We start from the raw sequence: 15,744 nt of genomic DNA, 5'->3' as shown, positions 1-15,744 counted from the left end.
GGTTCAGCATAAATGCTTAACTAGCTACACATTATCTCTACTTCACAGAAGTCAATCATTTATTCTATTTCTAGTTTATACACAGTGTACCACTGTAAAAAGATGGAAATGATGTGATTTCCCCTTTTATGGTATATGATGCAATATAATGTTGAAGTGCATCCCTTACAAAAGACAAAAGAAGAAGATATAGTAAGAGAATCTAAGCTCTATAAGGCTCTAGCCAACAAGAACAAAGATTCTCCATAATCACTGCTAACAAAACATGCAAACATAATAATTATTCTCAAAAGGTATTCAAATGCAAACTCTTAATTTGGATGAGAAAGCAACATAATTCAGACTGTATTTAAAAAACCCAGTAAGTCCTTCTTAATATTTCTTGAATTACTAAGGATTATAGAATATACAAGTCATTGGTGGAATGGATGTGCATTACATTGGTCTAAATTGAAATTCAACATAGCTTTTTTTTTTCTCTTTAAAGTTTTCTCTTATTTTACGAAAACAATCACATGACTAAAACAAAGTATAAAATTATCAATCAGTAATTTATGCCAAGAAAACCAAATAAGTTATTCTTCTACAACCTCAAACAGAATCTCACACTTCTCGTTCAAACCATCTTAAAATCACAACCAGTTTATCATAAAAACAGTAATAGTCTACAAAGCCAACTCACCTGAGTAGTTGTAGTAGGAATCTGATCTCTACTGCAACGATGATCCTCATATAGTGAAATAGGATTCGATGAACTGTGATACAAGCATGAATCAACCCAAGCCGTAACAGTAGTTTCAACCAAATGCTCCAACCTTCCATCAGGTATTGAAATCGGTGGAGGCAACAATTTTTCCAAATCAGTCAACAACTTCCCTCTTAAATCATGAAAACCATCACCATCCACCAAACCTAACTCCATATCATTCAAAGTAAGCATAGTATTAGCCAAACTATGAACCTTGTAACGGTCTACACGCAATGCCGAAACCCTTTTCCTCAAAACATCCAAAGCAAGAGTATCTTCACCACGTTTCAAATACTCCATAACACACTGTCTAAATACAAGAAACAAAGCAGGTTCTACTGATTCACCTAAAATATCCCTTATAGAATTAAGAAAATTAACACAATCATCCCAATTTCCATTGAGAACATGAGATTCAAGCAACTGAAACTCCTTAGACTTGAACGAAACCCCAGATTCCAATTCCAAACAAGACGCAGACTTTGTGTAACCTAGTGAATATAAACACTGAAGTATAATTCTAACGAATTCTTGCTTTTTAATTAACCCTTTTGAGCCAAGAACCTCAGAAGGATTCTCCATTATTACAACTACTGCACAGTTTCATGCGGTAATTGAAAAACCTAAAACGTCGGAAAGAAGGAAGTTCGAAAAAGAAAGACGATTCGAAAATTGTGTAATCGAGAATTAGGGAGTGAAAAATGAAAATTAGGAACTCAACTGTGAGAGGTGTTGCATGTGACGCGATCGAATGCAGAAGAGGAGTGAGAGTGAAAGTGAAAGAAGGGTTGATGAGAGAGAAAGTTTGGAAGTGGTGAAAAAATGGAGTGGGTTTGGGTTTTTGTTTTGATGTGAATGTGAATGTGAAATTGATTCGTTCCCTCTCTTTCTTTGTTTTCTTTGTGAGAGTGTTAAAAAGACGGTTTTATTGTTATCTGGGTGGGTCGTCTTCTCTTTCTTATCCAACTCATCAAATATATCAGAGACGTCAAGGAATTGTTAAAATTATTTTTCCGTACACTCATCGTCTTCTTGTTATTTCTTCGTGTATTAGTTATTTTTAGGGTTTTGAAGAAATTGGTTACACATTAAACACAATTAATTAAATTGCTTTGACAGATAAAGTTTGCTAATTAAGAATAATTAGCTGTCGAATTAATAATAATGTTTAGTCAAGTTGTAATTTATTTGATCGATACAATTCAAATACAATGTTAGCTAACAATACGACAATAATTTACTCAATTGATATGTATGAAATTAAATAAATTGACAAGTATGAGATGTTATTTTTCACAAAGATGAAACACTTTCATGCAACTAAATTTATCGTAAAATGTTGGAATGTTATATCGGATAAGATCATACGAGTTTTGTTAAGTAACGACTAGCACTACTATTAGTTGGTCACGATAATGGCTAATAGGAGTTGCCTCTACTTTTTTAGCGTATAAATATTTATTGCAACTGGCTTTGCAAACACACATTAATCAATCAAAATCTTGATTTTACTCACTTTACCTTTACTTGTATTTTACTTATCTGTTTAGTTTCATAAATTCGAATCGCCTAACCTCACGTTCTTTTGAGTAGTTATAGAACACACAGTAGGGACATAGTTTATTCATTGGTGTAATCATTTGAAGTAAATATATTTATTGTTGGGAGCTTTTAACTTATCATCGCGACTAATTTCCAAGTTCAAAAACAAATTTGGCATGCCCGATGGGTATAACGACTAACAAAATTGAGAAATTCATTTCGCCAATTCATGATTATTTTGTGTGTGCACTTACGCTCTGGTAGAAGTCTTACTTTGGGAATGCCTATAAGAAATTCTTATCCCACTGAAGCTATTTCAACACTAATGACCATAGACAACAAATAAATATGGATATACACGATATCATGTACCAGATATCTCAACAATTAGCTGATGTTGTAAAATCTATTGTTCATAATAGGGTCTATTAGGGTGGAGAAATGGAGTCCAAGAGAGCTAATTCTAGTTATACCCCAGCTATCCCATGCTAGCCAGGGTATCAGGGTCAAACCAGCGTTATTATACAAAATCAATCGACAAACGCTATAATAGGACCTATCAAGATTCAATCAAATGTTTTTTTAAGTACCATATAATTTTGTGAATTTCTAACCAGGTATTTATGTTGTTATCTCAGTGAGGCAATAGTTAAAAGTGATACATTAAACCAAGCTAACCTTCAATTTGGACAAGTGCATATGACTCAAAAGTCGCCAGAGGAAATGGCGCATGTTGGTATATCGTAAATCACACTTTGTGGTGTTAAATTGAAGGCTCACAATATGACTTAAGTTGGAGGACAATTCTTTTAACTTAGTCACGAGAAATAAAAGACCATGTGTTGGTTGTCGAAGACAATAGTCATGAACACCATACACAATTGTCTCGGCTAATCCAACAAGGTACCTGTTAGGATTTGATGTACCTATTTTCACCTTATTGAGTTCAAGTCAATATAGGTCAGTTGGTGATATAGGAGACAAGCCATGGAAGAATGCTCCACCTTAGCTTTATATTAGACCAAATGTGTCAAAAACTTATCCAATAATCGCTAAGGCAGCCATGAGTAAACAACCCCCTTATGGTTCAAATCCAACATATATTCCAAAACTTCTCAAATATAATGTGGTGCCAATTTGTTGCCACCATGGCAAGATTTCCTGAGCAACAATAATTACACTTAAGTCTTATTATTGATTCGATAAAGGAGAATTTTAGATATCTGTGAAACCTTTGAATATGTCTATGTACGTAAATCCATATCCATAAATGAATTGAAAAATTAGTGTCTCTTTCTAGAGGATATAAAATTTAGTTTTGTTGCAATTTTTAAAGTAGATGTAAAGCCAACAATAAATCACATTGAGCGATTCATAATGAAGCGTGGAGAAGAAAACAAAAACGAATTATAAAATAGACAATTGTTCCATATATCAATAATTATAATTGCTTTTATTGGTATTCCTCGTTACCACAAAATTTTATATACATAAACATACATGAAAAAGTTTTTCCGTGACAATTTTTTTAGTCTCAACTTGAGGCTACATTAGTCGTTTTAATGGATTTGTGTTGGCATATTAAAGAATTGGAATATGACTTCAAAGAAAAGTTAAAAAAGACATTAAACATATGATAAATGTGGTTTTACGAGTGTGAATATGCAACCATGACCATAAGTCGTATGCATCCTCAGCTTAAGAAGAAATATATGGGCCAAACTTGTTGTGATTTGAATGTACTAGTGTCAAAAACCCTACACATTGACCTATTCATCAAACAAAAAATCTCATTTATTTTATATATTAGTAATAAATATTTTGTCTCGCATTTTTAATATTTATCAATGAAAAATAATTGTATCATTTTTTTATGTATTAGTGAAAAATATTTATCATCTATTTTTTATATATTTATCGGCAACAAATATCTCATGATTTTTTAATATTTATCAATGGAAAATATTGACAAATCTTTCCTAAAAAAAATATTTGTCTTATGTCTCATATTTTTATATATATCAACTAGAAATATTTATCAGTAACAAATATATATTTCATATTTTATTCTTAGACTAGAGTGAATTTAACTTGAATTGTGTTGTTGCGAATATATTTGAAAAACATCCTATTAAAATTTATATTTCTTTAAAAAAAATGTTACTTTTGAAGATTTCTTTATGTATTACGATGATATATTAAATTTATATTTTACTTTCTTTTTTGATTTTTTAAAACTATTTAGTTCTTAGAGGTATAAATCCTAATAATTCATAATTCAGTTATTAAATAAGTAAAGTATGATAAAAAAAAATATTTCAACTATGATTTAAATTTGAATTCTTTTAAACAATTAATCTTTAAATGTAGTTTAGTAACCAATTAAGCTCAATCACTTAGTTTTATTGTCTATCTTCTTTTAATATATAGTTCTTTTTGTATGCATAAATAAAATGTAATTATACAATGATAATTGTTATAAAAAAAGAAAAAAAATGTGTTGACGTTTGGTCCTTCATTAATTTACATACCCTCTTTTAGAAAAATACCTTCATTAATTTACATATCAATATTTTTTTCCAGCTTTCTCACTAAGGATTTCAATAGTTAATAAAAGGTAATTATGAAAAAGTAAGTATATTTTATAAAGTTGTTGATACAGCAATTATTTTTAATATCCATAAATTTTGTGAGGTCAGAGATGTCATAACGAGGGAGTATAAACTAATAGTAAAAAATATGTTATTCCTTTTATGCTAAAATAATTGAAGTATTTGAAAAAAAATGTGTCTCAAATGAATAAGCGTGACTTTCAATTTTTGACGATATTAATTATGTCTTTTCAACTATATAATCTTATTAATATCACATATATCCCTCCAAATTTAAGATTTTTTGTTGACCAGATTTTGTTTACATTTTACAACCAAAAGAGCATTTTGTTATAATTTACTTGTAATATCTACTTTAAATTTGTTAATAAAAAAAGAGAAATACTTTTATATATACTAAAAAATTCATTTAAGTATAGTCAATTTTTAATATTTTATGTAAAATATAAGTCAAATTTAAAAATTATCTTTTTTCATATTAAATATTTAACTGACAATATTAAATATTTTTAATTAAATAAAAAGTATATTAAAAATTATAACATTCAATAATTTAAAAATAGTGAACTTTTTTGGTTATATCATAATGATAATTTTTTAAGGACACTTTTTTAAGGGAAAAAAGGAAATAAAAAAAATTTTAAAAAAAATCTTCAATTTTTATAATTTCACTGTATTAAATGTATAACTCTATATAGATAACAAACAAAAATACTCCCTTGCTTTTTAATTGGTTGTTACTTTTTGTGTAATTATTTATCTTTTTCTTACAATTTTTATTTATTGTTTTTTCTCTTAAATTTATTTTTTTTAATAAAAAAAATAAACAAATGAGAATATTGTTGTCAAATCAATAATTAATTTTGTATTGAACTTTTAAAAATAGCTAAATCGTACTTCTAGCCATTTATGTTTTACTCATTTTGGATAAGTCATTTAAGTTTTTTCGCCAACTAGATCATTTAAGTGACACCTTATTGACAACATTAGCTTTTTAAAAAGCAAAAATACCATTTTTCATTTGTTTCGTTAAAAAAAAAATGAAATATGGTCTTACAATGCTGACGTGTGTATAATAATGTTGGTGTGACAAATTATAAATATAAACGATTCTTAAAGCAGTCATTTAAATTTTGGAAAAATACATTTATGATTTTTTAAGTTTAAATCAATTTTCACTCAAGTCGATTTTCATTTTTTACCTTTTCATCACCTTCCTCTTCCACTCAATTTTTAAAAATCTCAAAACTCAAAATTTATAATTCCAATAAAAAACTTAAAACATCAACCATGATAATTATAAAAAAAATCAAAACAAGAAATCAATTTAACAAAAGTTAAAAAACGAGTTGTTGCAAAAGATTAAAAGTGCAATTTTTCTACTTTTTTTTTTTATAGAGAACTATAGTATTTGTACTATCAATTTGAAAAGTATTCATACATTTAAGAGTAGTAATTTTAATATTTATATATGTTGAGTACCTAAAATCCATACGAGTGGTACCGAGTAATTAAAATAAATCGATAAATAACAAAATATAATTGTTATGATTGTTACTCAATTAAAAATTATTAAAATACATTTAAATATGAACCATAAAAATATTATAAATAAAAATATTTATTAACTCAAATATTCTTAGAATACACACATTTTTATGTGTGTGCTTAGTATTTATACGAAACTCGATTACATTATATTTGATCTAGTTGTCAAATATTTGGTCTAATTTTTGAATGTACGACTAATGTATTTATTTTTAGTAGATTTTTCTTTATATACAACAATCAATTTTTTAATTTTTGTTGAAATGATGAAATTTTTGTTTTGATTTTTCTCTAATTTAAATAGTTAGCGTGTTGATTTATTCTACTGAAATTATAAATTTTGAATTTTAGAATTTTTAAAAATAGATATATTTTAAAATCTAACCATCATTTACTTTGATAATTTGTCACATTAATGCTGATATGCACACGAGATCATAAGGATCACATAATATTTTTTTTAACCTTACTAATATAAAATAACATTCATTGCATGGTGCCACTTGACCTCGTTTTTCGTAGTCTTAAAAATAAATAAAAAGTAGCATTAAATAAATTTTAGTTTAATTAATAAACAAAGAGTAAAAAAAATAAAAGAAATAGAGAGTGAGTAAAAAAGGAAAGGAGGGGTACTGAATTAGTACTAATTTGGTGAAAGGCGGGTTGCATCGGATCGGCTGCATTGTTTGAGCAGCGTCCTCAAAACCGCATATTACAGAGAGTCAGGACAACATTTCCCAATGCCAGAAACGCCTTCCCATTTTGTCCTTTCCAAAATAACCCGTTTCTCTCACGCGCTCTTTCTCTCTTTTACTACTACACCCACTCTCTTACTAACTTCATACCCCCCCTTCCCCAAATTCTGTGTTTTATTACTACATCACTCACTCGTCTCTCACCGTTACTACATTTTCTTCTCTTTTTTTTTGCTTCATGCATTTCGGTTTCATTCTTATCTTCTTCTTCCGCATTTCAGGGATCTAGAATCTTCATTCACACTTTACTCACCTACATTGCTTTCTCTCTTCTTCTTCTTCTTATAGGTTTTTCCAATTCATTTGCTTCCTCTACTATAGTTTCAGAATCTCAAAATGTCAACTTCACTTTTCATCCTCTTCACTTTCCTTCACTTCCTGCTTTACTCTTCCTCAGGTATACTTTCTTCTATTGCAGCTTCATTCACATGCTACATCATATCATGCTGCCATTTCATTTCGTAAATCATCAACAACGATTTCATTGTCGAATTACTTCACATGTCTTCTTTTCTCACGTGATTAATTTTTATATTCCTTTTATTTAATTGTGATTTTTTTTTCCTTGATCAAAATGACGCGAGCTCTATTGTGCAAGCAAATCTTAAATAAAAAATCGTATAGTTGATTGTTTTCCGATTATTATGCTCTAATTATATAATCTGAATTATAGAAATTTATTATTGTTTTCTTGAAGTTCATAATGTGATGTTCGTGTATTAATTAATTGGTTGCCAATTAGGAGTACTAGTTTCTAACTATTTCTGCTCAATGGAGTTGTTTTATGATTTTAATTACGTCTTGGGCAGCTTTTATAACGTGTGCGCCTTGCAGGAAACCTAATTCTAATTGCAGTTTTTGGATAAACAGCTTGATTTAACACTTATATCATAAACATTTATTATATGAATGTTTGTATAAGCTATTTCTATAACAAGTGATAAAAAATAAAATAAAGTCAAATTATTTTCTGTATATGCAATAAGCTATTTTTGTGAGCTATTCTAAAGAGTACGTGGAAATTAGCTGAAACCAACTTATGGATATGTCATAAGCTGATTTCGTAAGCTCTGCCAAATAGTTTCACGAGTGTTTATACCATTTGATAAGCTTATATATGTCGTCAAATTGTTAATACAAAAAAGCTCTAAATCTTGTTTATATTGGTGTATTATTGGCTTTAGCTGTAAGATAACTATTCTGTTGATGTATTGGAAACGTAAATATTAGTATTGAGTATTTAAGAGATTCCTTTTCAGATTAGCAATTTAGCATATGCTACTATGTATAACATGTTGTCTTCTTTTCCTGCAGCGAAGTTGGTTTCTAAGAGTCTGTCATTTGCTTCATCTGAACGAGCTAAAGTGTGGTTTGTTAAACCTTCTTCTGGGCCATCTCCATCTTTTCAAGGTATATTATCATTTTTATCAAGAACTTTCTGTTACCTATCATGTTTGCTATGAGCATATGAACTAATGTTCTCCTGTTTTAGGTCCCAGTGTGACTCCAGGACCAGAAAAACATCCTCGTCATCGCCATCAATACCATGGTGCAAAGCCTTATTCCGGGGCTCCCTCCCCTTCTGAAGGCCAAGGTAATTTGAAGTAGTTAGACACCATTCTTTTGGAGTGGGACTGTTATAATATCTTGACTTATTTTTGGTCTTTCAATATTGTAGTTACAATCCTTTTTTTAAATTCTTTTATATGTTTATTTCTGTCTCTGTTTGGTGATGCAAATTGATCAAGGGAATCATGAGTAGATCATCTGTAACTTAATAATCTGAATTTTCTGTTTGTTCTATCTTAATTAATTCTTTTAGTTTATGCTGTCATGTGAAGCACAGTGAGATGCTATAAATAGACATACTGTCAAAAACAGAAATATTTGAAAGAATCTATTGAGCCTAATTAGTTTAATGCTTTGGATTAAAAAAAAATCTGTGTGCAAAATCAATTTATTTACTAGATTTTATGCCTACTTTACCAAGATAAAAGTTTTATGTGTGGAAACGATATTATTTTAAACTACATTTACCTCTGGGTGTTCTTTGGAGTTGCCTTTGGTTATTCAAATTATTGTAATGCTTCTGTACATTATGATAGTGTCTCATGAGTTTAATGTGTGGATTTTTCATTTTAAGGGAAGATTCATAGTTTAAATTGCAGTGAGATTAATCCTTTTCTTGATTGAATACAAGTAGTTATATGAAGCAGCATTTTTCCACTGTTATCCCTTTTTATCATACACTGCACCGAGGGTTGCATTTCATTACGTTTTTTGTGGACCATAGTACAATCCACTCATTGTACATAAACAAATTTCTGCAGCATGTGGTCAAAGCTGTAAGGATCCACTCACAACAACTCCCCTTGGTTCACCTTGTGGTTGTGTATTTCCCATGAAAGTCAGACTTTTACTGGATGCAGCTCCTCTGGTTGTTTTTCCGGTAATTAATGAGTTAGAGATTGAACTTGCATCTGGAACATATTTGAAGCAAAGCCAGGTCAGGATAATGGGTGTCAGTGCTGACATTCAAAATCAGGAAAGAACCATAGTTGATATTAACCTGGTTCCGCTTGGTGAAAAGTTTGACAATACAACTGTGGTTCTAATATACCAAAGATTTTGGCACAAGAAAGTTCCTCTAAATAGGTCTCTTTTTGGTGATTACACAGTCTTGTGCACTACTTATCCAGGTAGGTAATTGTTTTGGTTATCTGAATAACATTTTTCATTTTTCCTGTCATATGCTACTGGTTGAGACTGAAACAATTAGTATCAGGGATGCCGTCATCGCCGCCACAGGGAACCTTAACTGGGAGTGGTCCCCGTCCCAGTGGAAGTGCTTCAGGTCTTCTCCCAATCACTACCACCTTTATCAGCAGCAGCAAGAACGATAAAATGAAACTTAGAACCATAATCATCATTGCTGTATCTTCCATTTTTCTCTTACTGGTTTTGGTTGGAGCATTTTCCATCATTTTTAAATGGAGGAAAATTAGGAGACCATCAAGTGCAGTTGGTCTGCCATTCCCATTGTCTCAAAACAAGAGATATGGTACAGTTTCAAACTTTTATGTGTACATGTCTGTTTGTGTCTTGTAAAATAATTTTCAGATGCTTACATAGAAAATTTGGCCTTTGTTCTAAGCATTTTATTGTGAATATTCTCGGTTAGGTTGTTGCTTACAATATTATTCCCCGCATTATGCATGACTCCCTTTGCATTTTTTTTCTATCAGTTCATTATATCTTCGTTACCATGTGCCAAAGATTACGTTTTGTTATATTCTATTTCTCCTAGAGTAGTTGCAAAAGACTTTGTTTTTTACACTTTTACAAATTCACAGCTTGTTGATCGCTGGATTTCAGGCTTTCCCAGTCATTTGATCATTAAATGTCAACTTTGTGCCACACTTAAATTAGGTTTCTGTGATTACATGTGTGTATTTTCTAGTCTTTGCTATTATACAATAATTATGGAGCAAAGTTTTTACCAATAGATATTAGTGTTACTTGGGGACATCACATACTGTTGAAGGGTTACTTGAATAACCTTCTAACAGGGGCAAAAATCCTTTAAGGGAACCCTCTGGGATCTTAGGCATGCCACCCTTATTATTATGCTTTCAACCTAAATGACGGTGATATATATCTACAAGGTTAATAAGATTAGCTAGATTTCCTGTGCTTATATTGGTTATACTGATAACCTGTGATTCAAAATAAAGTAGCAAAGTTAACATTTTTCTCATTTATGATAAAAAATCGTCTTTACCTATTTTGTGGACTTGCTAGCTTCTGAGTGGGATGGACTCATGCATTAATTTCAAAACTTTTATGTTGTCTTGGGACTCTTTGCTGTCTACTTTGTTCTGTAAATCATATCAGAATTGAGGTTAAATATAAACGGCTGATTGGTTGTTTTGCAGCCATGGGGTCTATATTGTCTAGAAGAATTACAAGTCCAGCATCAGTGTCCCATATGTCCACCATGGATGCTTCAGCTCTTTCTGTGAAAACATTTTCCCTTTCTGAGATTGAGAAAGCTACAGATACATTCAGTTCACAAAGAGTATTGGGAGAAGGAGGATTTGGGCGTGTTTATCATGGGACATTGGATGATGGAACTGATGTTGCAGTTAAGCTACTAACAAGGGATATTCAAAGTGGAGACCCTGAATTTATTGCGGAAGTTGAGTTGCTATGTCGTTTGCATCATCGCAATCTTGTGAAACTCATCGGCATTTGCACAGAAGGGCACAAACGATGCTTGGTGTATGAGCTTGTTTGCAATGGTAGTGTCGAATCTCATTTGCATGGTAATTGATGGTGTATTTTCTCTGGCTTTTAGTATGCAACTATGCATTCAATGTTCAATTCACATTGCATTACCATCAATTAAACTTAAGTCTTGTTATTTATCCTTGCAGGCGTTGACCAGAGAAGTCACCCGCTAGATTGGGAAGCACGGAAAAAAATTGCCCTTGGAGCGGCGAGAGGATTGGCCTATCTTCACGAGGATTCTATTCCACGCGTAATCCACAGAGACTTCAAAGCTAGCAACGTGTTGTTGGAAGATGACTTTACTCCCAAGGTTTCTGATTTTGGATTAGCAACAGAAGCAACTGAAGGAAGTCGTTCTGTTCCTACAAGGGTCATGGGCACTTTTGGGTAAGTATAAGACTTTGTCTGCTGCAATTGATTGAGTATTTTTTAAGTGTTACCCTAGACAGCATGGCTGTTAATCTGACATGCGCAACAGATGGGGTTGGATCCTCTCTGCATCTGGTAGGCTGGTATACTATACACATGATGTGTAGCTTTTCCACTTCATTAGCATTATTGAGTGTGACCATGATTAATATTTTTGATATCTTTCAATTTTTAACAGGATAATGTGCAAGTGTAACTATACTTCCGCACACTACTTGTATATTTTACATCAGATTGTCTTCCTTCTCTATTTAATAGGTTACCAAAATTATCTACTGCATTAATTGTAACTCCTGCATCTTATAAATTGTGTATGATTCTCATCCGTTTGTGATGCCATTGTAAATTCCTGGCCATCAAAATGATGCCATTTTTATCTGTTTGGTTTTTGCAGGTATGTTGCCCCAGAATATGCAATGACAGGCCATTTGCTCGTTAAAAGTGATGTTTATAGTTATGGTGTTGTGCTGCTTGAACTTCTAACAGGCCGAAAGCCGGTGGACATATCTCAACCTCTTGGAGAGGAGAATCTTGTTCTATGGGCACGATCACTGTTAAAAAGTAGAGAGGGTTTAGAGCAGCTTGTGGATCCGACATTGGCAGGAAGTTATGACTTTGATGAAATGGCAAAGTTTGCTGCAATTGCTTTAATGTGTGTACAACGGGAGGTCACTGAGAGACCCTTTATGGGTGAGGTTGTGCAGGCTCTTAAGTTGATATACAATGACAAAGATGAGACCAGTGTGGATTGCTTGAGTCGGAAGGAATCTTCTGCTCAAGAGTCTGAGTTTAGTAGTTGGTGGAATGATGAGCCTGAAGATATTACATGTCGACTAGATTTTAGGCAAGCATCTTCATTCATCACAATGGATTACAGTTCAGGTCCACTTGAAGAACTGGAAAACAGAGAGTTTTCAGCTTCAAACTTGATGGGAAATGATATGTTTTTACCAATCAGACTCGGTAATAGATCAGGTCCCTTGAGAACAGCCCGAAGAAGCAACCTATCCTTTAATAGGTTCATTGGAAGTCAGAGTGAACATGCAGTATTTCCTTCCAAGCGTGTTTGGAATGAGGGTTACTGGCCTTGAGGTTTCTTTTAGTATTTTAGAATTGTACAGTTTCAACATGGATCCGATGTGTTGATTGGGTGGCTGATTTTATTTGTAGGTAAGGCGTCTCAAATTCATAAAGTTTTCTAGTCTTTTTGGTATATAAAAAAGAATCTTATAGCTTTCTTTTTAAGATTTGAGACAAAGGATGCTGACTTCTAATTTAAAAATATCTATTTTACATTATACAGAGAGAAAATGTATTTTGAACCGTGCTATAAAAAAAATGTAGGTTTAGTTGCATTTTTAGCCATTTGGTTTAGTGTTAGAACAATTTTGATCATTATTTTTCCAAATTGCTTGATTTTTATCCCATACTTTTGAAGGGAGTCCCTCCCTACTATGGTGGTCCAAACATGGACCTTGGGATTTTACTGGTTATAGCCGGTACAGTCTAGGTCCAAACATGCAATGCTGTTTTACATCAGCAGAAGAACAAAATAAGGTAGTCCAATTAATGCACCAGCACTATTCATATTCAAATCCAATTACTATCTTATACTCTCACTATCATAGCATCTCAGAAATGCGTTCATAATGTTGAAATTGCCAAGCAGATGATTAGTAAAGTGTAAAAACATTCATTCTTATGATTGTGTAAAAACATGTGTTGTGTGTCCATGAGTTACCAACAGATGATCTTGACCACATGCAAAGGGCTTGAGAAAATTATAGCCAATTTGCACTTCCTAATTCTTTATGATGAAGATACAAATACTTCAATCACCGTGCGACAAATATTTATGGAAAATGTTTGGTGGACAACCAAACACCCAATAGATACTTTCAGAGAGAAAGAAATATAGAAAGTGACATGATAAGTTGGTGATGTGGTAGAAAGAGAAATAAAAAGAAAAAAAAATGTTGATTATGTGTAGGAAAATTAGAGGTGTCTATATAAGAACTCAAGATTTATTTAGAATTTCTTTGTTGCGAGTCTTGTGACCTTTTTAAGTAATTTTATCGCGTTGCTAAGCCTAACAAGTGTTATTAAGAGAATGTATCATCCTCTTTCAAACAAAGGTACAAGATAGAAGGACCGTATAAGATCAAATGACAATTCAAAAAAAAAAAAAAAGTAGAAACACTACAAACAAATGAGTCTTACCATTTTATTTAAATCAAATGAAAGACCACATAATTCTTTTACTAAATTACTTTTGTAAGGGAAGAGTTTTCTTAAGTATGAGTAAGTAAGTTTGGTGGTCAAGTAAGAAAAAATGAATCTTGATCGATCTATTTCCCTTAGTAAATTCAAATTTTCTTAGTGAATATATTTCGATTTGCTTAGCGAGATCTTATACGTTAAGTAAATTATGTCAACCATAATGTATCACAAGTTGTGGACGGTGGAGACATGACACGATTTGAGAGGACCATAACACGTAAACTAAAAGTCCACGCATAAAGGCCAATTTCTCCTGGCAAGATAGTGTTTGCTAAGCAAACGTAGCCAATTAAAAATCTATAAATAAATATAGCAAGACTACTTACACTAGACACGACACTTGTATATTAACCTCCCACTAGATATAAGATGCCCACATGCACTACCATGCTCCATGTATATATAAGGGACGTGGAGGCAAGTAGTGGTTGTCTGGTTGAGCCTAGGGAGGACCAGGCTCCGTGTGAGGAGTCAAATATTTTTTTCTTATTCTCCTACATCTCTTTAGAATTTTTCATAGTTAAATACATTTTGTTGTATATATCCTTTCAGTATTTTGGTCGGTAAGTCTCTCACTATGTCAATAAATCGTCATGTGGTTATATTTTGATGTATTTTTATTATGGGTTGCATAGTGTACACATTATATCTATTTGAAAACACAAGCACTTTATGCTTGTAAAATATTGTTTATATATATACACACAAACCTTTTCAACATTTACGTGTTTGAATTAAATTTATCTGCGCATTTATGATGATTAGTTAACTAAATTTCATCAACAATATATACGTCAAAGTCTCTCAATTACTTTTAGTAATTTTGTTTGCTTATTATGTCATTAAAATTCAAATTAAATACATGTGATATAAGATCTCTCAACAACCATCAAACTTGATTTCGATTTACACTTAACCGTTTCTCATGTGTGTACATCAAGTTATATAGCTGAATTTATTGAATCTATTAAAGTGATCGATGCAGACTTCTATCTAGTTAAATATAAAGAAAACAAACACAATGACTTTTTTTTAATCATTTTCAAAGTATTTCATTGTTACTTTACATAGAGGAATTAATTGACATTTTTTTAATCTATAAATAAAATAATATAATTATTGTAACTACAAAATATTAAAAACTTAATAATATTGAAATTTATAAATTTAATTTAAGAGTATTTATTAGTTGACGCTTTTTAATACTAGAAATTAAGAATATTAGGAGGTGATAGGTATAAAGTCAAATCCGAACCCAATAATGCGAAGTGCAAATGCAATACAATAGACGGGATTAGACGTACGAGTTCAATAGGTATAGGTCACAAACAAACATTACGACGAAAATATATTGTCGGTTGTAACAAACAAACAATCACCATTGACCATTGACCATTGACAAATTAAGCAGCTGAACAAAACTCCCATTTACAACTCACTAATTTATTTATATATTATTAGTGTATGAAAAGAGAAGGCTTGATTGATACGTATTATCTTCAATTTCAAATATAAGAAAAAATTATATGAATTAAAATAG

General features: G+C 31.4%; 2 protein-coding genes across 3 annotated transcripts in view; one reads left to right on the top strand and one right to left on the bottom strand.

Annotated features, from left to right (window-relative positions):
- LOC101511213 (WD repeat-containing protein WDS homolog) overlaps positions 1-1,468 on the bottom strand; it is a 4,887-nt gene extending 3,419 nt beyond the window's left edge. Inside the window, exon 1 of the mRNA XM_004494986.4 lies at positions 683-1,468. Coding sequence (XP_004495043.1) covers positions 683-1,330 — 648 coding nt within the window. The 5' untranslated portion in view covers positions 1,331-1,468. The remainder of the gene's footprint in view (positions 1-682) is intronic.
- A 5,649-nt stretch (positions 1,469-7,117) lies between these two features.
- Positions 7,118-13,279, top strand: LOC101510900 (receptor-like serine/threonine-protein kinase ALE2). 2 transcript variants are annotated; one of them, XM_073367058.1, is made up of 8 exons: positions 7,118-7,602; positions 8,520-8,615; positions 8,698-8,799; positions 9,536-9,904; positions 9,985-10,266; positions 11,141-11,530; positions 11,642-11,882; positions 12,319-13,279. In XM_073367058.1, the coding sequence occupies exons 1-8, from the start codon at positions 7,542-7,544 to the stop codon at positions 13,013-13,015; spliced, it is 2,238 nt and encodes a 745-aa protein (XP_073223159.1). In that variant the 5' UTR covers positions 7,118-7,541; the 3' UTR covers positions 13,016-13,279. The 2 variants fall into 2 exon arrangements, with proteins under 2 accessions (XP_073223159.1, XP_012569735.1); XM_012714281.3 differs by having other exon boundaries at positions 7,119-7,602; positions 9,991-10,266.
- Positions 13,280-15,744: the final 2,465 nt, after the last annotated feature.

The sequence above is a fragment of the Cicer arietinum genome, chromosome 4, assembly GCF_000331145.2.
Source record: "Cicer arietinum cultivar CDC Frontier isolate Library 1 chromosome 4, Cicar.CDCFrontier_v2.0, whole genome shotgun sequence".
NCBI lineage: Eukaryota > Viridiplantae > Streptophyta > Magnoliopsida > Fabales > Fabaceae > Cicer > Cicer arietinum.
This window is presented reverse-complemented; position numbering and strand designations above follow the sequence as displayed.